The following is a 25,710-nucleotide window of genomic DNA, read 5'->3' as shown; positions in this document are numbered from 1 at the left end:
AGTATGCTCTTTCCCTCTGCCTTTATTTTCAGAGCGGTGGAAGTCCCATTTTACAACAGTTGTCAGGGGTATTTTGAGGTGTGATCCTGTTTCACTGGAAACGTTGCCTCAGACTTTTTTTTTTTTTTTTTTCACTTCATTTAGTTTGTGATGACTGGAGTCTATATGAGTACTATTCCCATTTACCCATCCCCAGAATATCTGAGTGACTGCTGTGTGCTGCCAGCTGTAGCTCCTGGGTTAAAGAAATTAAAGAAAATTCCCCATTGTCGTGGGACTTCCTTTTAGTGGAGGAAGAAGAACCTATTAAGTAAATTGATCAGCAATGGAGGGGAGGGGAGGCAGGCTGAGCGGTTTTCGTGTTAGGAAAGGAATGCCTCACTGAGATGACATTTGTTAAGTACGGCAGCAAGCCGCGCACGGAGCCGGAGTCCGGCACGTAGCAGGCCATGAATGAAAGCTTGCTGAACGAATGTGTGCGTGGACAAATGAGCCCGCCCCAGGCGACGGCGAACCGAGGAACAGGAAGATCATGTTCTCACTTGGGACTCTAACCTTGTCGGAAGTAAACCACCATTTAGTGTGTACCGAGCGCTGGGTCCCCACCATCCCCGATTTCGCATATGTGTTGACCGGGGCTCCGGGAGCGGGGTACATTTCTATCCACTCCAGACCAAACTGTCCCTAGGCCAGGACGCGGTCTTGTGCTGCCACCTGCCTCTGATGAGCGCAGGAAGCCAGCGAGCCGGAGCAGAATCCCTCCGCCGAAATGCCTGTTCTCGGTGGGAATGCGCCCGAGCCAAGGCGGCTGCGTGGGAGGGACGGTACGACTCCGGTCTAGCCCCGTCCCCACCGTCCACTTTCACTGCCCCGCGGTCAGCTTTTCCCGCTCGCGCAGGACCCTTTCCCCGAGCTCTGGAACTCTGCTGCTAGAGCGCGGTTGCCGGCGGTCCCGCGGTCGGCCGGAAGCGGAAGTGCTCGCCGGCGCCGCCCGGGTGGCGGCCGGGTGGCGGCCGTGGCGGCCGAGGCCTAGCGCGCTATGGAGCACGTGACGGAGGGCTCCTGGGAGTCGCTGCCCATGCGGCTGCACCCGCGGGTGCTGGGCGCGCTGCGGGAGCTGGGCTTCCCGTACATGACGCCGGTGCAGGTACCTGGCGCGGCCGGGCGGGGAAGGGTCCTCCGTGCTCGGGAGAAGGGGGTGGCAGGCGGGGCAGGGAGGCTCCGAGCGGGCCGCCCCCCCCCCCCCCGGGACTTCTGCCGTGTCTTCAGTCTACCTACCCTGGTTAATGACGCCGGCGGGTGGGGGGCGGTGGCGCCCCTGCGCCAGGGCCCTGACCTCCCCCGCGACCATCACCCCCCGCCCCCGGCGCCTGTGAGTGCTGGGGCCCAAGTGCCGGCTGCGTCCCAGCGCTGCCCCTCTAGCAGGTGACTTAACGTCTCCGCGCCGTTTCCTTCTTACCTGTTTCGTAGGGTTACTGTGGGACGTCCCTAAGACAGTGTTGGACACATTATGGGAGCTCAGAAAATAATACCTGCCGTTTTACTATGCGGGCCAAGTGAAGCCTTCTGGCCCCATTTATTTGTTTATTCAAGAAATATTTGTTGAGGATATACTGTGTATCAGGTTTTCTAGGCTCTGGGGACTTCGCAGTGTTGGTCCCCAGGCATGGACCTTATTTTTTTTCTTTTTTAAAATATTTTATTTATTTATTTGACAGAGATCACAAGTAGGCAGAGAGGCAGGCAGAGAGAGAGGGGGAAAAGCAGACTCCCCACCGAGCAGAGAGCAGGACTCTGGGATCATGGCCTGAGCGAAGACAGAGGCTTTAACCCACTGAGCCACCCAGGCGCCCCTTATTTTCTGCTGCAGGGAGAAAGGAGGGAGAAAGGAGTAGAAAATGGTAATTTCAGTTGGTGCTAAGTGTCACTGAGGTCCAGGACAGGAGGTTAAGGTGGTGTGTTAGGGAAGGCCCCTCCGAAGGTGCCGTTGAGCTGATACCGGAATGATTGAGGAGCTGACTGGGGGGTGATTGGGGCAGGGTATCTCAGCAGAGAGAAGTGCCAGTGCGGATGTTTGGGGCTAGAGGTGACCTGGGAGGAACAGAAAGAAGGCCTTTGGTGGGAGCCATCAGGCGTAGTATAAGAGATGAGCAAAGTAGGGTCCATGTTGTGCAGGGTCTTGGAGGAGTTTGGATTCCATTTAAATGCAACGGGAAGCCATCTTAATGGGAAGCAACATATGAAGGGAAGGGAGGTGACTGCTGTGTGGAGAATGGACTTCAGGGGCTTCGAGAAGCAGGAGGTCAGGGGGTCAGTGTCAAGTGAGAGGTGGTGGTGACTTGGAGTAGAGTGGATTCTGAGGAGTGTTCAGGTTGTTGGGGGGCCAGATGTAGGGGTTACCAAAGAGGGGAATCTAGAGGGAGTCAGGTTTTTGTCTTCAGCAGCTGGGTAGATGGCGGTACCAATTACTGAGATGAGTAAGGCAGGGAGAGGTAGCACGTTTCCGAGGGAAATTCAAGAATTACTGAGTTGAGATGTCCATGAGATCCTCAGGAAAGAGGTGGAGGAAGCAGGAGATGACAGCTGGGGGTACTTCGAACCCTGCCTTGGGACTGTAGTGCAGGGAGACCCAGTCACTGACGTCAGTTGTTCGTAATCAGGGGCTATGCCGTCCACTGTGGGAGTCTGTAGACACATGAAGCTCTTGAACACTTGAAATATGGTGAGTCCAAATTGAGATGTGCTCTACCTGTAGAAGGTGCGATGGAGTTTGGAGACATAGGATTAAAAAAAGGAGTGGAACATATCTCATTAATTAATTTTTAAAATACTCATTACCTGTTAAAAGTGACGTTAGTCTGGGTCTCCTGGGTTAAATAAAACACAGTAGTAAAATTCATTTTACGTTTTTCTTTTTACTTTTTTTTTTTTTTTTCAAGATTTTATTTATTTACTTGACAGAGGAAGAGAGATCACAAGTAGGCAGAGAGGCAGGCAGAGAGAGAGGAGGAAACAGGCTCTCTGCTCTGCAGGGAGCCTGATGCGGGGCTCGATCCCAGGATCCCGGGATCATGACCTGAGCCAAAGGCAGAGGCTTTAACCCACTGAGCCACCCAGGCGCCCCAAATAAATAAAATCTTCAAAAAAAAAAAAAAGTGCTGCATGTGCTTTGATGGGGGAGCTCAGGCTCTGAGGACCAGGAGTGGGGTCTTGGAGGGGATGACCTCAAAGCTGAGACCTGAGTCTGCTTTCTGCAAGACCTGGAGGTATCCTGTGGTGTTTAAAATGAGACGGTTTATTGGAATCATTGTGTCTTTTTTTTTTTTTTTTAAGATTTCATTTATTTATTTATTTGACAGAGAGCAGGAGAGTACAAGCAGGGGGAGCCGTGTAGAAGGAGAGGGAGAAGCAGGCTCCCCGTTGAGCAGGGGGCTTGATCTCAGGACCCCGGGATCATGACCTGAGCTGAAGGCAGAGGCTTAACCAACTGAGCTACCCAGGCGCCCCTGGAATCATTATTTTTTGATACGAGAGCTGGAAGGGACTCCAAAACTCAGTGTCTTCAAACCCTTCCTGGTCCAGAGAGGAAAAGGACGTGAGGCAGGGCTAGTATTTAGGACTCTGGAATCCCAGCTTAGCTCACTGTTCCCTCCACACTGTCTGTACAGACACCACAGCTGTGTTCTGCTGTGTTGCCTCTGAGCCACCCCCCTGGGGTGCTTTGTGGTGACTCTACTCGGGGTTTGTATTGTGTGTGTGTGTGTGTAGGGGGGACCCATTGTGACCCAGGCCACCCACTGTGTTCCGTGGGCTTTGGGCATTCTCTAACGGGGCCTTTGCATCTCTTTCTCTAGTCTGCAACCATCCCTCTGTTCATGAAAAACAAAGATGTCGCTGCAGAGGCGGTGAGTACCTCATTGAAATGCAGCTTGTCCTCCTGTTTTCCCTCCAGAATGAACTGTGAGGAAAAGCAAACCAAATTCTCTCCATCTTGGCAGGTCACAGGTAGCGGCAAAACGCTCGCTTTTGTCATCCCCGTCCTGGAAATTCTTCTGAGAAGGGAAGAGAAGCTAAAAAAGAATCAGGTGAGGATCGCTACGGGGTGTGTTTTCACTTAGTCATTGTAGAGGTCACAGTTCAAAGAAGCTGGTCAAAAGATTGAAAAAAAAAATCTGTCCTCATTACCTGCAGATACCCTGTTTCTGAATCTGCCTGCCTGTTGATAGTTACCTGTGGTCCCCAGATCAATAATTCTATGTTTCCTCCGTCATTCATGGCTTTGTGCAGAGCAGCAAAGACTCGGGGTCACCTGCTGTGCTCGTTCCCAGCCGAGTCTGAACAGGGCAACGCTCTGCCTTCCTGCGTAGCTCTCAGACTATAATAAACAGGCGTCCTTCTGTTTACCGCTGTGATTCTTGCTGGGGACTTCAGCATTTAAAACGGCCTCAGGAGTAGAGCTGAAGCAGTGGCTAGTGTTGCTGAGCACCAGAAGGCTAGGATGGCCCTTTCGGAAAACATAAGCGTGCGAGATGCGCTCCATCCAGGCATGAGCTATAGTGCGACCCGCAGCGAAGTCAGTATTGATAAATCAACTCTGTATTATTCAAGGTGTCTTTAAACAGAAGCACACATAAAAACCAGCTTCTGGATTGATTGATTGATAGAACATGACCAGAGGCTCCCCGGAACCTGACCCTGCATTTCCCCCAGGGGGGGATGCATTTCGGTGTTTGTGAAGCCCGTGTTTGTCAATAATGAGAACTGGCCGGGATCTAGAGCAGTCACTGAGAAGCCCTGGGACAGAGGAAGCAGTGGAAGCTCAGAATCCTGTTCCCCGGGGCACTCGGCTTTGTGAACTGCACAGTTCTGGCGCAGGTGTTCAGCTCCGTGAGCCCGCTCTGCTCACTGTTTCCTTTCCCCACACTCGGGCAGGTTGGGGCGCTCATCATCACACCCACGCGGGAGCTGGCTATTCAGATAGATGAAGTCCTGGCGCATTTCACGAAGCACTTCCCGCAGTTTGGGTGAGTCGGACACGGTCCCCCTGGTAGCCGCGCGCTGGTACTTTGCCTGACCTGCTCAAGACCTGTTGCTTGTTTTAGCCAGACTCTCTGGATCGGAGGCAGGAATCCTGGAGAAGATGTTGCAAGGTTTAAGGAACAAGGGTAAGTTTGCTTGCTTCTGCTCTTCCCTTGCTTGTCTTTGGTACTGAACCCAAGAGGAAGCGATACCTGGTCTAGGCCTCATGGGGAGCATTCCCTTCGGCAGTGCCCTCTCCCCAAAAAGTTGTCTTCTCCAGGCCACCTTCCCATTTTGCCTGCTGGCTCTTTCCTGGGGAATACGGCCTGACGAGCATTTCGCCTTCAGTGAGTCTCACCCTGCAGAGGAAAAGGGAGTCGGGGTGGCCCTGCCTCTCGCCAGGCTGACTATACAGAATTTAGGGCCCTTGCTTTTCTCACTTGGGGCTATCTAAGTGGTCTCATCTCACTCCTGTGGTCCTGACCTCACGCTGAGTCCCAGTGCTGCAGGTAGCTGCTGGTCTGCCTGGCACTTCCCGGGCCTCTCCCTGCTGTTGCAGACATGTCTGGGACGGGTGCTTTTTATTCCCATATCTTCGTGTCGTCTGGGGTTTCGCATTCACCTGTCTACCCATGTGCTTCTCCTGATGTCGGGGACTTGGCCCTGATGCTCCACTGTCTCTTCTGTCCCCGCCCCTCATTAACCATCACCGGATCATTCACATTTTCTCTCCAGAGCACACATCTCTAGCCCTTTGATTTTTTTCCCTTCACCCCCTCTCCCGCTCTGATCTGGACCACCCTGTCTCTCCTGGGCTCCTGCGGTAGCGTTCTCTCCTGTGTGTTTCTGCTTCGCCTTCTTACAGTCTACTCCCCAAAGAGCAACCCAGGTGGCCTTTTCAGAGTGCCAGCCTGATCATATCACTCATTGAGAACTCTTTACTGGCTTCTTGTGGCCCTTAGGAAGGATCCTAATGTTCGTACAGGGCTTGCCAGGCCACCATTCTCCACTGCTGCTGCCTTCTCAGCGCCTCTGCTGCTGCACAGACCCAGCTTTCCTCTAGAGCACTGTGTGGGTCAGGTTCCCTGTGTCTCTAGGCAGGCTCAGCGGTCAGTGTGCTGTCTGTCCCACAGCGTTGCATCTTCAGGGCCTTGCACGGTGCTGAGCACACACAGGTGTTTAAAAAACAGATGGATGTTTGACCGCATGCTGGCCATCAGCCCTTTGGAATTTTTTCAGTTGCACCATGAATAAGGTTTATTACGAATAGTGATGGGTTTTGTGGCTAGTTTGTTAGAGAAACTTAATAAAGATAACTGCTTCTATTAGCATTTGCCATGTTCTAGCTATCCTACGCAGTGCCTTTCAGCCGGGGTCACAAAGTTGTGTAGGGGTGAGAGGAGAACATGAGTGTGTGAAAGGGCTGGGGTGGGGTTGGGTAGGAACTGCTCAGTACGCGGTCAAACACTCCTCTCTAGCTGGTAGGCTGCCGTGAGGATTCTGGGCTCAGTATTGCCAGATATTGAATTTTTTTTTTTTTTAAAGATTTTATTTATTTATTTGTCAGAGAGAGAGAGGGAGACAGAGCAAGCACAGGCAGACAGAATGGCAGGCAGAGGCAGAGGAAGAAGCAGGCTCCCCGATGAGCAAGGAGCCCGATGCGGGACTCGATCCCAGGACGCCGGGATCATGACCTGAGCCGAAGGCAGCTGCTTAACCAACTGAGCCACCCAGGCGTCCCCAGATATTGAATTTTTTAAAAAGAACATGGAATTCCAAATTTTTATGTGTGAGCTCTACACTTTTTAAACCATTGGCATGTAATTCACATTAAAAAACAAAAACAAAAAACTTGGAAGATATGGCTGGCTCAGTCAGTGGAGCATACAACTCTTGACTTGGGTGGGGGTTGCGTGTTTGAACCCCACATTGGGTGTAGAGCTTGCTTAAAATTGAAGGGGCATCTGGGTGGCTCAGTCAGTTAAGCATCTGCCTTCAGTTCAGGTCATGATCCCACGGTTCTGGGATCAAGCCCCACCATCGGGCTCCCTGCTCAGTGGGGAGTCTGCTTCTCTCTCGCCTACTGCTCCCCGTTTTTGCTCTTTCTCTCTTGCTCACTCTGCTCTGTCAAATAAATAAAATCTTTAACAAAAGTTTCTTCTAAAAAAAAAAAACCCCGAAACAAAAAACCAACTTCTTGTGGGTCAGCCAGTGTGGAGGGGCCGTATTTGTCGTTTCGTCTACAGCTGTGATCTTTAACATAAAATTCTCTCTAATTCTGTTCACACTTTCATTTTGTAGATGAGTTACTTGGGGCCTAACGTGGTTGAATAACTTGTTCTAGGTCAGGGGTCAGCCAACCTTTTCTGTAACGGAACAGATGATAAATATATTAGGTGGACCACGTGGTTTGTCACAGGTATTCAGCTCCACTGTTGGGGCGTGAAAGCTGCCAGAGACGATACATGCGTGGATGGGCATGGTCAGTAAGACGGCACAGAAGCAGGGGCAGGCCAGATGTGGCCAGTGGGCCCCGCGTGTGCCGACACCACCCTGGGTCTTGGCCTGGAACCTGTCTGCCTTCCTCATGGGCCTCACTTTTCTGCCCTGAGCCCTGTCCCCTCACTCATGGCTGTATTTCCCTTTAGTGGGAACTTAGATGACCTGGGTGACCACGGGGCACTACAGAACTTAGTATCTGGAATCACAGATATTCCCAAGATCCAGAGAGTGTGGTAAATGTTTATTGTGTTTTCAAAGTGGGAACATCATTGTGGCCACGCCAGGCCGCCTGGAGGACATGTTCCGGAGGAAGGCAGAAGGCTTGGATCTGGCCAGCTGTGTGAGGTCCCTCGACGTCCTGGTGTTGGATGAAGCAGACAGACTTCTGGACATGGGGTTTGAGGCAAGGTACTGGACTATGGGCTTCTTTGGCTTTGGGTGTTACTGGCAGAAAGGAGAGCAAAGTGAAATTCCTTTACCACTTTATGACTGCCTTTATTGGGCTCATTTGAATTTCAGATCATTAGGTTGTTTGATTTTTCAAATACTACCACACAGTTTAAGTTCCAGTTCTACTTCTTAAGATGTATTTTCTTTCATAATTTCTTTTAAAGTTTGTGTGTGTGTGTTTTGAATAGCTATTGGGATATAATTCATCTATCGTATAATTCACTTACTTAAAATGTATAGGTCAATGGTTTTTAGTTCCAAAAAGTTTTTGTCTTATCTTCATTCTCTTTTAATTGCCCCACGTGATAAAAGTACAATTATGTATTCATGTTGGAGAAAACTTGGAAAAATTTAGAGTATAAAGAAGAAAAGTATAAAGAGACTATAAAGTAAAGTGTAAAGAGTACGAAGTGAAAAGAAAGTGTAGAGAAGAAAAATTGCTCATCATCTCATCCCCTGGTTCATGTCTACTGTGAATACTGTGATGGCTTTTCCCCTGGTCTCTAAATACCTGTTTAGTGTCCTAAGGTGGTATTTGTTGATGATGCCGATAAACGAGAGGCTAAGCTCGAGCCCTCTTTTTTTTAGCATAAACACCATCCTGGAGTTTTTGCCAAAGCAGAGGAGAACAGGCCTTTTCTCTGCCACTCAGACGCAGGAAGTGGAGAGCCTGGTGCGAGCAGGGCTACGGAACCCCGTCCGGATTTCGGTGAAGGAGAAGGGCGTCGCGGCCAGCAGCACTCAGAAAACTCCTTCCCGCCTGGAGAACTACTACATGGTGCGCACTGGATCTCTTTGTCGATTCCCGCAGCTCGGTCAGAATGCTGACTGGGGTCTCATGGGCGATGTGGCACTGCCTCTAGGGCAACCGCCTGGAGGGCGGTGTTGACATCCATAGGCTTCCGGATTTGGGGGGGCTTCTTCATTGCTGGTGTTTCCAGGCTGGGCTGGAAAAGTCAGGAGCCCCCCGCCTTTCCTGGGCAGAGGGAAGGGTCCGTAGGTAGCATCATGCCTGGCTGAGTAGGTGCCAGAATGCGACGGCCCCGGACAAAGCCCAGGGACACATCTTGGCTTTGTCCCTTACTAATTGAACTAGATGCACTTACTGTACAAAGGGGCTCCACTACTACCCACTTCATGGGTTGTGGTGAGGATTGATGGATTAATACAGATTAGGCTAGTGTGTAGTACATAGTAAGTACCAGTAACTATTAGCTCTGGACACTGACTGCGGCTCTTGTGGCTTTCTGCTGTTTTGTATTCATTTCACTGATTGTATTTATTTATTTATTTATTAAAAAGATTTTTTATTTATTTATTTGACAGACAGAGATCACAAGTAGGCAGAGAGGCAGGCAGAGAGAGAGGAGGAAGCAGGCTCCCTGCTGAGCAGAGAGCCTGATGTGGGGCTGGATCCCAGGACCCTGAGATCATGACCTGAGCCGAAGGCAGAGGCTTAACCACTGAGCCACCCAGGCGCCCCTCACTGATTGTATTTAGAGAGATCTGAGTGTGTGAGAAGAAATTCCAAATTGAGAATTTGGTTTTGGTAAAAATAGGGGGAGTGCGTGCAGATGGGTTTAAATGTCTCTCATGCAGGGGCCTGAATGCAGCCATTGAGTGAATTAGGAGGGACTGGAGTCTGTCTCCATGGTGGTCTTTCAAATTTTGTACATTCTTTTCTGGAAGCCTGGGTTCATCTTAGAGCAGCGATTTCTGAACATGGAGATGTATCAGAATCTCCTGGGGGCTCTTAAATAGTATGGATACTTGGGTTGAATCCTAGACCTACTGAGTTTGTGTGCTGTGCCCAAGAATCTGCATTTAAAATCTACTCTATCTACCCTGGAGGGATACCTGGCTGACTCGGTCCGGAGAGCGTGCAACTCCTGATCTTGGGGTCATGAGTTCAAGCCCCATGTTGGGTATAGAACTTACTTAAAACAAAACAAAACAAAACAAAAACCTACCCTGGATATAGCTGGTGTCCCTGTCTGTATTCTGGGATTTGGGGACGATTGCTTTAGATGACCGTGTGTGTCTCCGTGACATGACTCTGACTTGTGTCAGCACCACAAGCCGATACCCATTCAGAGCTAGGTGGACCGATTAATTCACTGACGGAAGTGTGTTCTATCAGTGGAGGAAATCGGATTCCTTAACGTTTAAGGCTGAAACTGAAAATAGCTGAAGAGATTATTATAATTTTTTTTAAATTGATTTCCTTTTTTACTTTGCAGGTATGTAAGGCAGATGAGAAATTTAACCAGTTGGTACATTTTCTTCGAAATCATAAGCAGGAAAAACACCTGGTCTTCTTCAGGTAATTCTTCTGGATGCTGTGGTGGGAGAATCTGGTTCAGTCACCTCCAGAACGTACAGATGCATGTAGCCCTAAGGTTTGGAATTCTCTCAGGAGTGTTTTTGCTTCAAGTAACTGAGAACCCAGCTTTTGTGACTTAAGCAGGAGGAGTTATTTTTCTCCTGTAGGAAGAAGGCCAGAGGTTAGGCAGGTCCTGACATTGGGTTGTGTCTCCCCCATGTCCAGGTCAGTACTTCTGTGACTGTCATTGGCCTTTTATTCATGTCTGTTCCTTCATGGTTTGAAGATGGCCACTGTCATGCTTGCTGCTCCATCTGCACTAAAAACAGAAAAGGGAGGGGGAAGGGAATTCTTCACACCAGAAGAGCAGAAAGCTTTCTCAGAAGCCCCTCTTCCCCAGCTGACTCAGGCTTTCATTTCAGGGGCCAAAGGTGAGTCACTGGGCAGCCGCTCACCTCCAGAGAGGCAGAGGAAACGAGTGTGCAGCTGTCCCAGCCTCTGTCGCAGAGGTGAGGGAGGGAGTGGCTGGGAATGGCCCTGAAGCAGCCAGCCCAGTGGCAGCCACTGTTCTGTCCTGCTGTCAGAACTCCAGGAGGGCTTCAGATCGAGAGTTTAGGGTGGCTGATGTTGGTAGTCATTGTCCCAGAGAGGATGGGGTCCTCTCTACTGCAGCTGGTGCTCGCCGCCTCCGTCCCCAGCAGTAGGGGACCCAGGTGGCCAGTGACTCTGAGCCCTCTGTCCGCTCTCGCAGCACCTGTGCCTGTGTGGAATACTACGGAAAGGCTCTGGAGGCCCTGGTGAAGGGTGTGCAGATCATGTGCATTCACGGGAAGATGAAACACAAGCGCGATAAGATCTTCATGGGGTTCCGCAGATTGCAGAGGTGCGTTAGCTGCCCTGCAGCTCACTGTGTGCTTCCGCAGGTCCCTCATGTGGGCTGTGTTCTCTGCCTGGAACCCTCTTTCTCCTCTGCCCAGTTATCACACCTGCTCTGTGTGGCCCCGGGGCACCCCATCCCCAGCCTGACCCCGTCGTGCTGCGCTGCACTGACTTCCCTGCAAGATTGTAAGCTCTGAGAATCTGGCCCAGCCCCTGGCCCAGGGGTTTTGATACCTATTTGTTGAATGGGTGAAGGGCATTTGGGTAGGAGCAATTCATTGAAGTCTCATAAGTTCTCACTGGGTCACTGCATGGTTGGGACCTTGCATCTCTCAGTGGCCATAATTAATTCAGCATGTAGAAATAACATTTTTCTGCTTTTCTAAGAGCCTCCTGGCTGTGTTGTTAAAAACACTCTTCTAGGAGTGCCTCTGCCCTTGGCTCAGGTCATGATCTCAGGGTCTTGCGATCGAGCCCCACATAGGGCTCTCTGCTCTCCCCCGCCCCACCCCCCGCCTGCCTCTCTGCCTACTTGTGATCTCTCTCTCTGTCAAATAAATAAATGAAATCTTTTAAAAAAAAAAAAGCATTCTCCTAGACAGAGTGATAGAACGGACTGTACACCTAGGATTAGATGCACTGCAGTTTTTGGTTTGTTTTAAAGAAAAGTATGCTGATTTAAAAAGTCCTTTCCCAGTCTCTTCCCTACCTGTTTTCGTTGGGAATTTGTGAAGTCCTAGATATCCTTAGGAGGAAAAAAAAGTCAAAATGGGATTCCTAACTGCTTGCATCTGTGAGAGATTCCGGAACCTTTGCAGTACTGTTGTCCTCCTCATTGAGGCTGGGAAAGACTGATGGTGAGGACGTTGATTGCCTCCTTGCTCAGAATGATGTTTTCTCATTTTCTAGAGGGATTTTAGTGTGCACGGATGTCATGGCCCGAGGAATAGACATTCCTGAAGTAAACTGGGTTTTGCAGTACGACCCTCCCAGCAGCGCAAGGTACGGCATGACGGAATGTGACCCTCTCTGTCAGGAATCCAGCCCCATGAATCCTGACGAAGATACACATAATGATGTTCATCAGAACATTACTTTTGGGGCACCTGGGTGGCTTAGTGGGTTAAGCTTCTGCCTTTAGCTCAGGTCATGACCTCGGGGTCCTGGGATCGAGCCCCACATGGGGCTCTCTGCTCAGCAGGGAGCCTGCTTACCAGCCTCTCTCTGCCTGCTGTTCTGCCTGCCTGTGATCTCTCTCTCTCAAATAAATAAAATCTTAAAAAAAAAAAATTACTTAGCAAAAATGGATGAACAGGTGAACCATCCTTGACGTGTGAAAATAGTGATGCCATAGTATACGATTTGTTATTTTCACATGCTTTCTTTTTCTTCTTTTTTTTTTAAACAGTGACAATTTTCTTAAAATATTTTATTGATTTATATGACACAAGAGAGAGAGCGGGAGACAGAGATAGCATAAGCAAGGGGAGCGGCAGGCAGAGGCAGAGGGAGAAGCGGACTCCCCACTGAATGGGAGCCCGATCCCAGGACCCTGGGATCATGACCTGAGCTGAAGGCAGATGCTTAACTGACTGAGCCACCCAGGCGCCCCTCCCTGTGCTTATTAAAGTTCTTGCACAGAAGCATCTGATAGATGCTTAAAGGAAATCAATACATGACTCCGTATACGAAAGTCTTACTCTCCCAGAACAAACTTAATTTCCTTATAGATCCTTCCAAACAGGAAAATGTGGGGAAATAGACCTCCTGAGTGGTAACGATCATTACTTTTTGTTGGAGGGCTTACAGGCCACTTTTCTCTTAAGTTTGTCTTCCAGTTTTCTACTAGGACCTGTTTTACCTGTATCATCAGATAGGCATACATGTGAACTTTCCTAGTTCACATTAAGTGTCTTGCTGAATCCTGTCTGGTTTGCGGTCTATATATAACTGCCAGCATTTGTATCTGTGACCCTAGTGAGAGGCAGGGTTGGGCTGAGCCATGGAGTCTGGGTCCCTGTTTGCCCACTCTCGCATGGTGATTGCCGTCCCGTCCCCCATTCACAGTGCCTTTGTTCATCGCTGTGGCCGTACAGCCCGCATTGGCCACGGTGGCAGCGCACTCGTGTTCCTCCTTCCCATGGAAGAGTCCTACGTCAGTTTCCTTGAAATTAACCAAAAAGTAAGTGGTCTCCTTTTTTCATATAGCATGCCCAGTGATAGGGTACTTGGTAGAGTCCTTTTCCAGCAAGTGGCCCGGAACTTGGAGGAGGGGTCTGCACACTCTGGGGGCCCAGGTGGTGATGCAAGGGCAGGAGCTGGCTGGCCTGAAGGCAGTGGAGAGGCTCCAGGCCCATTCAGGGTGGCAGCCATGCTCAGCTCCAGCTGAGTGTCAGTACTTGGGAACACAGACCTAGTGTTGGGTATTCCCCAACTAGAAATCAGGATTTTTATGTAAAATTGATTTTAAAATTTTCCTTTAAAAAATGTCAGACTAAGTAACGTACTTGGGAATTTGGGCTTCAGTGTCTCTGATTAGATTACAATGAATTGTTTTGCCTTTGGTTTTGCACTGGCTCTGATGGGGTTTTGGGGGGTGAGGGCATCCCAGCCAGAAGAGGTGAGCATGTGGTCTGTGTGCAGTGCCCCCTGCAGGAGATGAAACTCCAGAAGAACACAGGAGACCTCCTTCCAAAGCTCAAGTCCATGGCCTTGGCTGACAGAGCGGTGTTTGAAAAGGGCATGAAAGCCTTTGTGTCCTATGTCCAGGCTTATGCGAAGCATGAATGCAACCTCATCTTCAGAATAAAGGGTAAGGTGATTTCATGTAATTGTCTCCTTAAACACCTATGGCCTTACAAGTAGTGCAGGTGTGAAACTTCTTTGTCTTATGAAAATGTTAGGTGTGGGGCGCCTGGGTGGCTCAGAGGGTTAAAGCCTCTGCCTTCGGCTCAGGTCATGATCTCAGTGTCCTGGGATCGAGCCCCGCATCGGGCTCTCTGCTCAGCAGGGAGCCTGCTTCCCTCTCTCTCTCTGTCTGCCTCTCTGCCTACTTGTGATCTCTGTCAAATAAATAAATAAAATCTTAAAAAAAAATGTTAGGCGCATGTCAGGGTTAGTATTTTCTAAATATTTAAAAGAAGCGTTCTTAGGGTTTGTGTAGACAGAACAAATTTGCTGCCCAGTATTCCTTTTTGGTAAAAAATAATTATTTTAATTCTAATTAAAGCGAACCCATTCAATCATTCGGTTAGAAAAGAGCCGTTTTCTTTGGGTTGGTGCTTATGATTCTTTTTTTTAAGATTTTTATTTATTTATTTGACAGAGAGAGATCACAAGCAGGCAGAGAGGCAGGTAGAGAGAGAGGAGGAAGCAGGCTCCCTGCTGAGCAGAGAGCCCGATGCGGGGCTCGATCCCAGGACCCTGAGATCATGACCCGAGCCGAAGGCAGCGGCTTAATCCACTGAGCCACCCAGGCGCCCCTGGTGCTTATGATTCTATTCTGGGTGTGCTAACTCTGACGTTTTGGTTTAATTAGATCTTGATTTTGCTAGTCTTGCTCGAGGATTTGCCCTGCTGAGGATGCCCAAGATGCCAGAACTCAGAGGAAGGCAGTTTCCAGATTTCGTGCCTGCGGATGTTAACACAGACACCATTCCATTTAAAGATAAAGTTAGAGAGAAGCAGAGGCAGAAACTACTGGAGCAACAAAGAAAAGAGAAAAGAGAAAATGAAGGGAGAAGAAAATTCATAAAAAATAAAGCTTGGTCAAAGCAGAAGGCCAAAAAGGAGAAGAAGAAAAAAATGAATGAAAAAAGGAAGAGGGAAGAGGTACAATTTTCATTACTTGAATACTCAGCGGAGAATTCTGAATGAATTTTATCAAAGTGTCTTGGAGTAGGGATTGCGTGGGGCTCTCATATTTCTGTATTCTGTTGGGACTTGGTTGGGAGTGTGACATGTTTGTGGAAGCTGATCTGAGAGCGTGTCCGTTGCTGTGAGAGCATGTCCCTAAAGAGTTCAGTGGTTTGTCACTTTGTGCATTTAGGGTTCCGATATTGAAGACGAGGACATGGAGGAACTTCTCAACGACACGAGGCTCTTGAAAAAGTTTAAGAAAGGCAAAATTACTGAAGAAGAATTTGAGAAGGGGTTGTTTTCAAGTGGCAAGAGAACAGTCCCGAGAGCAGATATGGAGATCCCTGATTCGGAAGAGGACTGCTGATCCGGCCCCAGGGCATACTTGAGCGCAGGGAGAATGGCGAGTAGGCCCTGCACAGCGCTCCACACAGTGCCCACACACTTTCCCCGTGTGCTGGACCCACAGCTGGCATCCAGGAAAGTCGTGTTCACACTGGGAACAGAGGGCGCGCTTCACACTCATGACTGCTTTATGGAAACCACAGCAGCCTTTAAGGCCAACAGAAGAGGGTAAGACTGAGTGTAAATAATAGATGTATTTATTTTGATGGGTCCCCTCTAAATTAAAGCTCATTTTTCTGTGCCTATTTTATACTTACTTTCTAACATAAAGATACTGAAGTATACTTGATTTTTGGCCTTTTAAGTTTCCTTACTATTTGTGGGTGTCTTTGCACCTGACCTTTGTGGGTGTCCTTGCCCTGAACTTGAGTTCTCTCTCTGAGGAACTGCACAGAACACCCACGTGGAGGGGCTGCTGTTGCCGGGGTTTTCTTCTCTTTGAAGAATTGTCTCCACCACAGTTTTAGGGGAAGGAAGCAAGTCATTCTAGGGAAAAAAATTATGCTTTGTGTCGAATAAACTATTGCCTTCTATTTTGAATGTCTTGAGTGTGTGAATGTGGTTACATTGTCTTCACCAAGATGGCCAGTACCTCTGGGCCTGGGGTAGCACTCAGTACCAATACGACACCATAGAAAAATCTTGCGTGTAGTTTATTTGAGAAGATGCTGAATTTGTCCCCAGGTACAATTTTTAAAAAGCTGTTCAGGAGCAAACATGTTTTAAAGGTAATTCACATCTTCCACAGGTACAGACTTTTGGTTCACAGATGTTCTGGAAGGTCTTCGTATGTGCTGAGCCACGGAGGCTGCTCTTGCTAAATGTTGTTTCTACCTTCCTTGGGTTCTCTTGGTGGTTTCCTTCCCGTCTGTCCCAATACCGATGTTAGGATGGCAGCCCCAGGCTTGAGGTCACCACTGGAAGTCTGATGTGACTTCAGTCTGGGTTTCCAGCCTTTCTCATAAGGCACCATTTATAATGTGTCCTGGGTGGCTGTTGGTTTCCACAGGGGCGCCTGGTTGCCTGTAGGAACACCTGCTTTTTCAGGCCTGCTTCTCTTTAATCGATGCTTTTGGCAAATCAGTCTGGAGTGCAGGTTAGAAGGGAGGTGGGCTTGGGTATGTCTTTCATTGGTTAAATAGCCAATAATATAACTTGTATTTCTGGAAACTGGAAAGTATCTAGACACCATAAACACAATTCAGGTTGGGTTTTAGGGAAACCATGAACACATTTTAGATGGGGCTGAAATGGGTAAGAAATTTTCTTATGGTCGTAAGAAATCATAAGTCTTATGGTTTTAGGTCCTTAGTCCTTAAGTCTTTGTTAAAAAAAAAAAAATCAGTTTTGGGGGCATCTGGCTGGCTCAGTCAGTGGAGCATATGACTCTTGATCTCGGGGTTGTTAAGTTCGAGCCCCACGTTGAGGGCAGAGATTAAAGATAAAATCTTTAAAAAAAAAAAAAAAATTCAGTATGGCCTGTCCCATGGAGGGGTCAGGAAGCTACTCACCCCGCCCCAGGTATATCAGCTGTGCGGCAGCAGGAAGGGACGCGGTGGTTACAGATACAGCTTGATGAGCTCGTCGCTGACTGCTGAGGGCGTCAGCACCCCCAGGTCTGTAAACAGCAGTGTTATTAAGGAAGGGGACGTGTAGTCGACCCATGGGTGCTCCTCTTTGAGATCTTGTTTGGTCTGCATCGTCTTCAGAGTATCTGCCTTATACTGAGGAGACAGGAAGCACGTGTTGGTTTTCCCCACACAACCAGGGCTCAGAGGTGGTGTGGGTTTGGCCTGAGCCATCAGTGCAGTGCGTAGCTAGCTACAACCTGAAAGTGTTCCCTGCACGTGGGGAAAGCCAGCTGAGTGGCACGCTGGCGAGGAGGGCAGAGCGCAGTTGGGACGTCAGGATGGCGGCCTGGCGGCCTCCCGGCCAAAGGTTTCAATTTAATGAAAAACCCAAACTGTGTCTCCCCTCACTGGCATGCTAGATTCACGGCTCCAAACCTCTCGAGATAACAATTTCAGGTCTTTACAGAGAGCTTTACTATGTGCCTGGTACGTGCCAAGCTTTTCTCCTGGATTTTCTCAGAACTGTCGTATGGCTCAGAATGCACTTACAGCTCATCTGACAGATAACGGACATTCAGAGCACAGAGCGAGCGCATCTGCCCCGGGCCGTGTGGTTAGTGAGCGGTGGAGATGGGGGCTGAGCCTGGAGAGTTGACTCCAAAGCTTGGACTGAACCATCAGCTTTCCCTATGTCCTTGCAGCTCCCTCTCATGCCTAAGAGAGACTGAGAATGGACGTTCTGGGGACAAATGGGACTCTGAGTCTGAGCTCAGCCAACCACTGATCTTTGCATGGCAAGTGTGGGAGCAACTAGTGATGGGAGGGGAGTAACTCACTGAAATATTCCTACACTGCTTCTTCCCAAAGGCCTCAGTTGAGACTCAAATACCCCTTCAAATATGTAAAAAAGAAAGTCTTGCCTTAAACTTATCTGGGACATCCTGTTGGTTTAGTGGGAAGAGTCGTACAAACTTGAAACTTTCTGCAACAACATAAAAAGGCTTGTTCTGGGCTTTGGCACACACGGCCATCTGGTTGGTTCCAATCTGGAGAGTCAGAGAAAAAGTAGAAGGATGAGATCTTATAGCATATTCGAAAACGTGTGAATGAACATAAAATATGTAAATCTGGCTTTGGAATCAAAGACGATCTTTTTAAAAAGACGACAGAATCGACATTTCTCTCAAGATAAACAAATGGCCAATACACACATTCTCAAAAGATGCTCAAGATTGTCGTTATTCGGCAAACACAAGTCAACCCACAAGGAGGTACTACTTCACACCTACCAGCATGGCTATAATTGAAAAACCAAAATAACGAGTGTCGGCAGGAATGCAGAGAGACTGGAATGCTTGTGCAGTGCTGAGGAGAATGGACAGTGGCGCGGCTACTATGGAAAAATCTGGTGGGTCCTCGGGATGCTAGACATGGAATTACCACATGACCCAGAAATTCCACCCAGGTTCGCACCCGCAGGAACTGCAAACCAGAACTCAAATAGGCGACTACACCCGTGTTTGTAGTAGCCTTATTTACAAGAGCCGAAACGTAGAAATGACTCAGGTGGACAGGAGTCAGTGGGCAAACAAACGTGCTCTCTGCACGCGAAGGAACGTGACTTGGCCATAAACAGGGATGGTGTGCTGACTCCCGCTACGACGAAGATGGGCTTCGAGAGCGCCATGCTGTGTGAGACCGCGGCCCTGAACTGTACATGTGAAAACCCTATGCGGTATCCATTTCACCACGCAGCAAAGGATCATGAGATCTTTCCATGTTAAGCAATGGATGGAGAAATTTTAACACACTATATTGATGTCAAATATGCCCAATTTTAAAAAAACAACAACAATCAAACCCAATTCTAGTTAAAACATGTTTTGAGGAAGATAAACTGCAGTCTCGTAATTCACATAGATCAAAGAAATGGGACCAAAATTTGGCCACTGCAGTGGCATCTGGGGACTGAGAGACAATTCGCCGGGATGGTGTCATCTGGAGGCTAAGAGGGTGCTGGGGGAGCGAACGGTAACGTCGCCAGGAAGTGGGTCAGCGACCCCTCCCTGCCCGGAGCAAGGACTGTGGGGAACTGACATTCTTACCTTGTTGATAATCCCTCCGTTTTCAACAACTCCTTCAGCACCAACTATGACAAGATCCACTTTCTCCATGATATACCTAGAGGAATTTTTAACAAAATTACACCCTTTTCTTGGCTCTTACGAGCAGCAGTATCACCTGCAAAGACCGGTATTCCATTTTCACCAATGTAAGTTCCTCTCATCACTTCCTTCCTTCAAAAGAGCACTAAACCCGAGACAACCTGGGCACCGCTGGCGGTTCTGCAACCACGAGCATGAAAACGCGCTGTGACCACAACCCCACCCCCGACCCCGCCGTATGTGTGCCCTCCCCACGGCTGCCCGGCACATGTACACGCACGGGTACAGTGACGAACGTGAGAATCCCGTGACCCGCTCTTTATCCTCACTACCTGTGCGACACTCTCTTTTCTGATCGACTTCAAACAAAACAGAAATTTAAAAACCTATCGTGATCCGGAGTTGGAAGAAAGTGTTATGTAATTCAAGAATCTTTGAGCTACAGTGAAGGCCAATTTGCCTTTGAAAATGAACAATGAAGTAGAATTCTTCAAAATGCTTCCTTTTGAACGCTTTCCTAATTTCCTTAATTATCTGCCTTATGTCTTTTTTTCCTTTTCTTTTCCTGAGAGACTTTCAGTCCTGTTTTCTTTTGCGAGGTACATTGGCAATTCTCAGAACGTGTGTCCTCAGTTTTGGAAGTGAAGTCATACGGGTAAGTCAAAGAATTCCAGTGTGCCACTGAGGACAGCCCATGCCTTCCGCTGAGGAGGGAGTCCTGATTATATGTACTGACTCGAGCCTGACTTTCGCACCTTGCTCTTAAGATGCATCATAAGGGACCCTGGGTGGCTCAGTAGGTTAAGTGTCGGCCTTTGGCTCAGGTCATGGTTCCAGGGTCCTGGGATTGAGTCCTGCATTGGGCTCCCTGCTCAGCAGGGAACCTGCTTCTTCCTCTCCCTCTGCCCCTCCCCCTGCTTGGGCTCTCTCTCTTTGACAAATAAGTAAAATCTTTAAAAGAATAAAATAAAATGCACCTTAAGGCCACATAAATGACTCCCATTCTCTGAAACACGCTACAGCTCGTCTCCTGCATACACCATCGAGACCTTTTCACAAGCTTGCTGGTTTAATGCAGCCATCGATTCGGAGGCAGAACATGAGCCAATGCAGTTCTATGAATGGGACTCCAACCGGAAACCCTGCTCCAATCTGACCCCAGGAGTGGGTGAGGAAGAGGAACAGTGCTCAGGGGAGATGGGAACTTACCCAACAGCAGCATCCAGGACCACAGTGACAGGGACGTTGAGGTGGCAGAGAGCTCTGGCCATTTTCTTACTGGAAAATGACATTTTTGAGAACATGAGCTAAAGTCCCATAGTGGCAGATGAGGAGTCACTTAATTTGGACAATGGTAAATCACAATAGCTTGAAACTCAGTTCATATTCAGGGACTAAGGGGCATGTTCTAAGACTCTGGACTAAGGAAACAAGAATTTGGGTTCTTTAGGAGAAAACATGTTTCAGGAAAACTATATTCTTGGGGACTCTGGGTAAGAGATGCAAATACAGCAAAAAAGGAGACAGTTTTTTCTTTCATGATCTTCTGGATGGAGATGGGAATTATCTACTCCTTGATAAAAATTTTTCCATTGGCATATCTAGGTCCTGCACAGTGGCCTACTACCAATACACAGAGATTTTTCTTTGGGGACAGGAAAAGGCACAATGGCGAGGCTGAGTCACTGGTCAGTGCGGGGGCATGGTCTGGGGCTTCCTACACAGGTTCTAATCCTTCCCTTGCTCTCTAAAATGACCGCTGGGCCCAGAACCAAACGGAATGATACTTGCCCCGATAAGTCGGGCTGTGACTCTGTGATGTACACACTGAAACGCTTCTTGGCCGCCACTGCTGCCTCCAAAACTCTCAGGACCACTCTGGAGTAGGCATGAGTTAATATTCTCTGCGGACCAAGAAAGTTCTGTCAAAAGGGCAAACTTCACAGTGATCACCCCATACTCTCTGCCCTGAGCATGCCTGTTCCCAGTACCCCCAGGCTTCTCTCTATGCTGTCTCACAAATCAACTGGAATCAAGTGAGATTCTTGATGGCCCGTCTGTGGGGGGTGGGTCACCTCTTCCCATACCAAATGCAGGAGTGGAATCTCCATGTGGTGTTGCTCATGAGATACAAAAGCCTTTCTATCTGAAGGCTCTTGCTCGGTTCCTTTGGGGGCGCCTTCCTAGTTCAAAGACATGGTTCTAAGACAAGGCCCGCAGGCACGAGGCAGGTTGCAGGAAGAAATGCAGGGGCTCGGGTAAGGCCAGCAGCAAAGAGGAGAGACGGAGCCCCAGCTGTTGTCACACGGTCCTTACTATTGCCACATCATCTGATTTTTTTCTTGAGAATCCAAGACAGAAGTGTTGGCTAACTAACTTCTTTTTAAATTTATAAACACCATTTCAGGTAAACAACCCATCTGTGGGCCAGATACAATGGGCAGACACTCACTTCGGCTCTGTTCTAATGAACGGACTACGCGGTTCTGTATAATGCAAAACTGACAGAGCGCGCCCTCGCTCCTTTCTGGGCATCGTCCGGGAGCCTGTCAGCGATGCAGATTCTCAGCTCCCCGACCCAGACCTGCTGAATCAGAACTGGCACTGAACAAGATCCCCAGGTGGTTCGTCTGCAGGTTTCAACGTGGGCAGCTCTGCTCTGAATTTAGTCTGAAGTCAGCGCTGATGCAGGTGGTATTAATACATTCACACACACCAGGGCGCAGGAGGCGGTCACAGTCCTGCCTCCATGTGGCCCAAGGCAGCTTTGTTTGCAACTGGCTTTTGTACAAGTTCCGCTCACATCTATTACGTCATTTCGTGAAGAACACACTTCAAAGGTTGGGAAGGGGGTAATAAAACAGGACGAGATTTCAGAGTCAAACACAAGTAAAGAATTTTATGGTCCGTGGAGGCTTGGATGGCAGGAGAGGGACGCCACTGGAGAGACATCATAAAAGTTTTACTGCCCCTTTGCTGGGGGACTGGCTTAACCTGCAGTTCCCGTCCTCACTTCACCTAGAATCCCTTGGCAGCTCCGCGTCTCAGCAGTAGCGCCAGAAATGAAATGAAAGACAGCATCCCAGGCCAGCCCTGACCTTCACCGAGAAGACACTCAGTATGAACCAGTGCCAACAGCTGTTAGGTGTTGATTTAATTTTGATTTAGTACATACCCGATAATGAAAACACTTCTTTGATAACGACATCTTATTAAACCAAGAATCATCCATGCTGTCCCACTGGTTTTCTCTCTTCTGGTTTATTTTATTTAAAGTTTTATTTACTGTTTTTTAGTAATCTCTACACCAAATGTGGGGCTCAAACTCAGAATCCGGAGATCAAGAGCTGTACGCTCTTCTGACCAAGCCAGCCCGGCGCCCTCTCAGCCTGTTTGATGTGCCAGCCTCTGTAGTAGCATCTACGCGTTTGTACAGGGCTTATGTGCCAGGCATAGTACAGAGTCCTTAGATCGTCTCAGTACCTCCTCCCAGAGCAACCTGATGAGGCAGGTGCTGCTGTTACCTTGATTTAGCGGATGAGAAAACCAGCGCAGAGTGGTTAAGTAACTGGTCCAAGGCGACACAGCGAATAAGTGGCAGAGGAGGGATTTTCCCCCAAGAGTCTAAGTCCAAAGTCCTTGCTCCCAATTACCACATGTGAGGAAATCTACTCACCGCCCCATCTTTGATGAAAGTATGGCACAGATCTGCAATTTTATTTCTTGATAGAGATGTTCTCCTGAGAAAAATTTCTCCCCGCTCAATCATGATCTTTTTACATTTAGAGTAATCCTAGGAAGAAAAGAGCAAAATGAGAGGTAGAGCCGAGGATACCTGCAGCCACACACAGGAGCAGACAGGTGGCCCGAGGAGGGCGGGGCTTACTGAATATTCTAGAGAAGTCAGGCTGATGAAGCGCAGGAAGAGCTTCCCACCAGAGGACACGGCCACGGAGGAGTCCACGCCACACAGGGTTTCTATGGCACAGGTGAGATTCGCTCGCAGGCCCTGGATCGTCTCCCCTGCATGGGTCACGTGAGGAATGCGGTGTTCAGGTTAGTATCACAGCCCCTTGACAGATCTGTGATTGATATATTATGCAACCAGAGACACCAGTGAGCAGACAGGGTCACTGCTCTGATGGGACTCCCCTTCTCGAGGAAGAGGCAGACAGTAAACAAGCAAAGAAATACACAAGTTACAGACTGAATGAGGACAGAAAGCAGCAGAATGATGAGAAACGTGGGGCTAACAGGGATGGCCTCTGGAGTGGAGGCCATTTAAACTGAAACCCGAGTAAGAAAGGATCCAGCCCCGTAAAGGTCCAGTGGGAAAGGTACAGGTGCACACTATAACAAATCAGAGACCTGAGATGGGAATGAACTTGATGTGACAGAGAGGCCACCAGACTGAAGCAGTTTAGTGAGGGACGGCATGGAAGGAAATAAGCAGAAGTGGCAGAAGAGGTCTGAGAGGCGGTGTAGAAAAGGCTCAGTGTGTATGTGTTATTGTAGGTACAATGGGAAGACACTGCAGGTTGTCTTAGAGACACATGTCTTTAGGCCAGCCCTCTGGATTAAAGAAGGCATTATCAATACTATTATTGTTATTTTGCTTGTGAAAGACATATGCTTTACCAAGAAACTTATATTTAGGATGCCTGAAAGGGTAGGCGATCACAATGAATGACGCTAATACTAGAATTCTGGAATACTCTGTGGCAAGTGCACAAATTCTGGCACAAGACAGAAGCTCCGTGAACACTTACAAAGCTGAACTGTTGCTATAATTTAAGATTCATGGTTAACTTGATATAACATAGTCACTCTTGATTCAAAGTGTAGCTCACTTATGAAAGGGGACCCATTTAATGATGACTGATGGGCTCTTTCCAAGTCAAAATGAAGACTGAAATGAAGAAGTTGAAACAGAGCTGCATTACCTTACATAGGCCCCCACGCAGTTTCACTTTCTACACTTTTTTTTTTTTAAAGATTTTATTTATTTATTTGACAGAGAAAAATCGAGCGTGCACAAGTGCACAAGCAGTGGGAAGGGGCAGAGGGAGAGGGTGACACAGACTCCTAGGATCCTGGGATCATGACCTGAGCGGAAGGTGGACACTTAACTGACTGAGCCACTCAGGCGCCCCAACTTTCTACACTTCTGCCAGTTCCTAGAGGAGTGTTTGAATATGACCCTCTTCACCTTGATCTCTCTTCAAGAACTCCAGCAAAGTCCGGATGGCAGCTACTGCTGAGGCCATGTCAGGATCTTCTTTCATCTGAGACTTAAAGTAGTCAATTAACTCTGGGGAGGGAGAAAAAAGTGATTCATCAAATTCATTTAGCAGGTTGTAAGACCGGAGAGCTTTTCAGTGACTTAAGAAATAAACTAATTTTATTTAAGATTTTATTTATTTTTTTGAGAGGGAGAGATAGAGAGGGCACACATACACACGAAGGGAGGAGGCAGAGGAAGAAGCAGACTCCTGCTGAGTGGGGAGCCTGACGCAGGACTTGATCCCAGGACCCTGAGATTATGACCTGAGCCAAACGCAGATGCTTAACAGACTGAGCCACCCAGGTGCCCCAGAAGCAAACTAATTTTAAAAATACTTTCTTTTGAGGGTGTTTGGCTTCAGAGGCACTATAAATGCTGATGGGACTAGAGATGACCCGACTTTAGTATTTACCAGACGTGTTTCTCATTTTTGAAAAAGCTATCCGTGCACAAAAGGCATAAAATTTAAGCACCACCACGTGACAGTGGTAGGTCATCCTCCCTCTTATCCTTGACTACAAGTCCTGGGAGAATCCCAGAGTCAACCACTGTACCAACTTTCCCTCCACCTGTCCAGACAGTCCGTGCCAATTCTAGCCTGTTCACCTACTTACATATGTACATGTACTTGCAAAGGTCCATCCCTCTATTTTTTAAATGATACGCATCATATGTCAGTTTGCCCTTGTGTTTCACTTAATAAAACACCCTGATAACCATATTAGATGAGCACATCAAATACGTCTTTTTAAAAAAATTCTAGTACCAGATCCAGTAAGGCGGGGAATCTTACTCATACTTTACATATGAGGAAATCACGACTGCCGAAATCTGCACACCTCGTCTAAGTCTCCCTTTTTTTGGAGATGGGCACTCGAAAGCGCTGGGAGAAGGAAGGTCTGGGAATACCCTCGGGACCCATCTTACAGGGACAGCGAAAGGGACCGAGTCGCTACTGGAAGCGGCACATCCAATCCATCAGCCCAAGCTTGGAAAGTGACTTCTGGAGGGACCCCCGTGCGTCTCTGCTTTAGGCCCAACAGGCCACGAACAGGCCACGTCCCGTCCCGACTCACCATTGCTGTCCATTGTGCCCTCCGGATCGCGCAGCCCGAGGGGACCGGGAAAGCCCGCGCTGCCTGGTAGAGTCCCACGACCGCAGGAGCTCTCAGCTACAGAGACTGACAGACAGCACGCCGCGGGACTCCACACTCCACTTCCGGCGCCTTGGGGCGGGGCCGTGCGTACGCGCGC

General features: G+C 48.6%; 2 protein-coding genes across 3 annotated transcripts; one reads left to right on the top strand and one right to left on the bottom strand.

Annotated features, from left to right (window-relative positions):
• The first annotated feature begins 1,010 nt into the window (after window positions 1–1,010).
• On the top strand, window positions 1,011–15,969 carry LOC111156355 (DEAD-box helicase 55). 2 transcript variants are annotated; one of them, XM_022517147.1, is made up of 15 exons: window positions 1,011–1,147; window positions 3,855–3,905; window positions 3,999–4,085; window positions 4,933–5,024; window positions 5,103–5,165; window positions 7,780–7,929; window positions 8,560–8,749; window positions 10,212–10,294; window positions 10,717–10,725; window positions 11,046–11,177; window positions 12,083–12,175; window positions 13,241–13,355; window positions 13,817–13,985; window positions 14,712–15,004; window positions 15,222–15,969. In XM_022517147.1, the coding sequence occupies exons 1-15, from the start codon at window positions 1,040–1,042 to the stop codon at window positions 15,396–15,398; spliced, it is 1,812 nt and encodes a 603-aa protein (XP_022372855.1). In that variant the 5' UTR covers window positions 1,011–1,039; the 3' UTR covers window positions 15,399–15,969. The 2 variants fall into 2 exon arrangements, with proteins under 2 accessions (XP_022372855.1, XP_022372856.1); XM_022517148.1 differs by lacking the exon at window positions 10,717–10,725.
• A 916-nt stretch (window positions 15,970–16,885) lies between these two features.
• On the bottom strand, window positions 16,886–25,664 carry LOC111156356 (eukaryotic translation initiation factor 2B subunit alpha). The gene is made up of 9 exons (XM_022517149.1): window positions 25,533–25,664; window positions 24,382–24,483; window positions 23,059–23,195; window positions 22,849–22,965; window positions 20,960–21,076; window positions 20,382–20,446; window positions 19,113–19,188; window positions 17,928–18,053; window positions 16,886–17,160 (listed from the first exon to the last, which is right to left on the bottom strand). Exons 1-9 carry the CDS (start codon window positions 25,543–25,545, stop codon window positions 16,996–16,998), a joined length of 918 nt encoding a protein of 305 aa, XP_022372857.1. The 5' UTR covers window positions 25,546–25,664; the 3' UTR covers window positions 16,886–16,995.
• Window positions 25,665–25,710: the final 46 nt, after the last annotated feature.

Source organism: Enhydra lutris, unplaced genomic scaffold, assembly GCF_002288905.1.
Source record: "Enhydra lutris kenyoni isolate GAN:26980312 unplaced genomic scaffold, ASM228890v2 scaffoldscaffold46, whole genome shotgun sequence".
NCBI lineage: Eukaryota > Metazoa > Chordata > Mammalia > Carnivora > Mustelidae > Enhydra > Enhydra lutris.
This window is presented reverse-complemented; position numbering and strand designations above follow the sequence as displayed.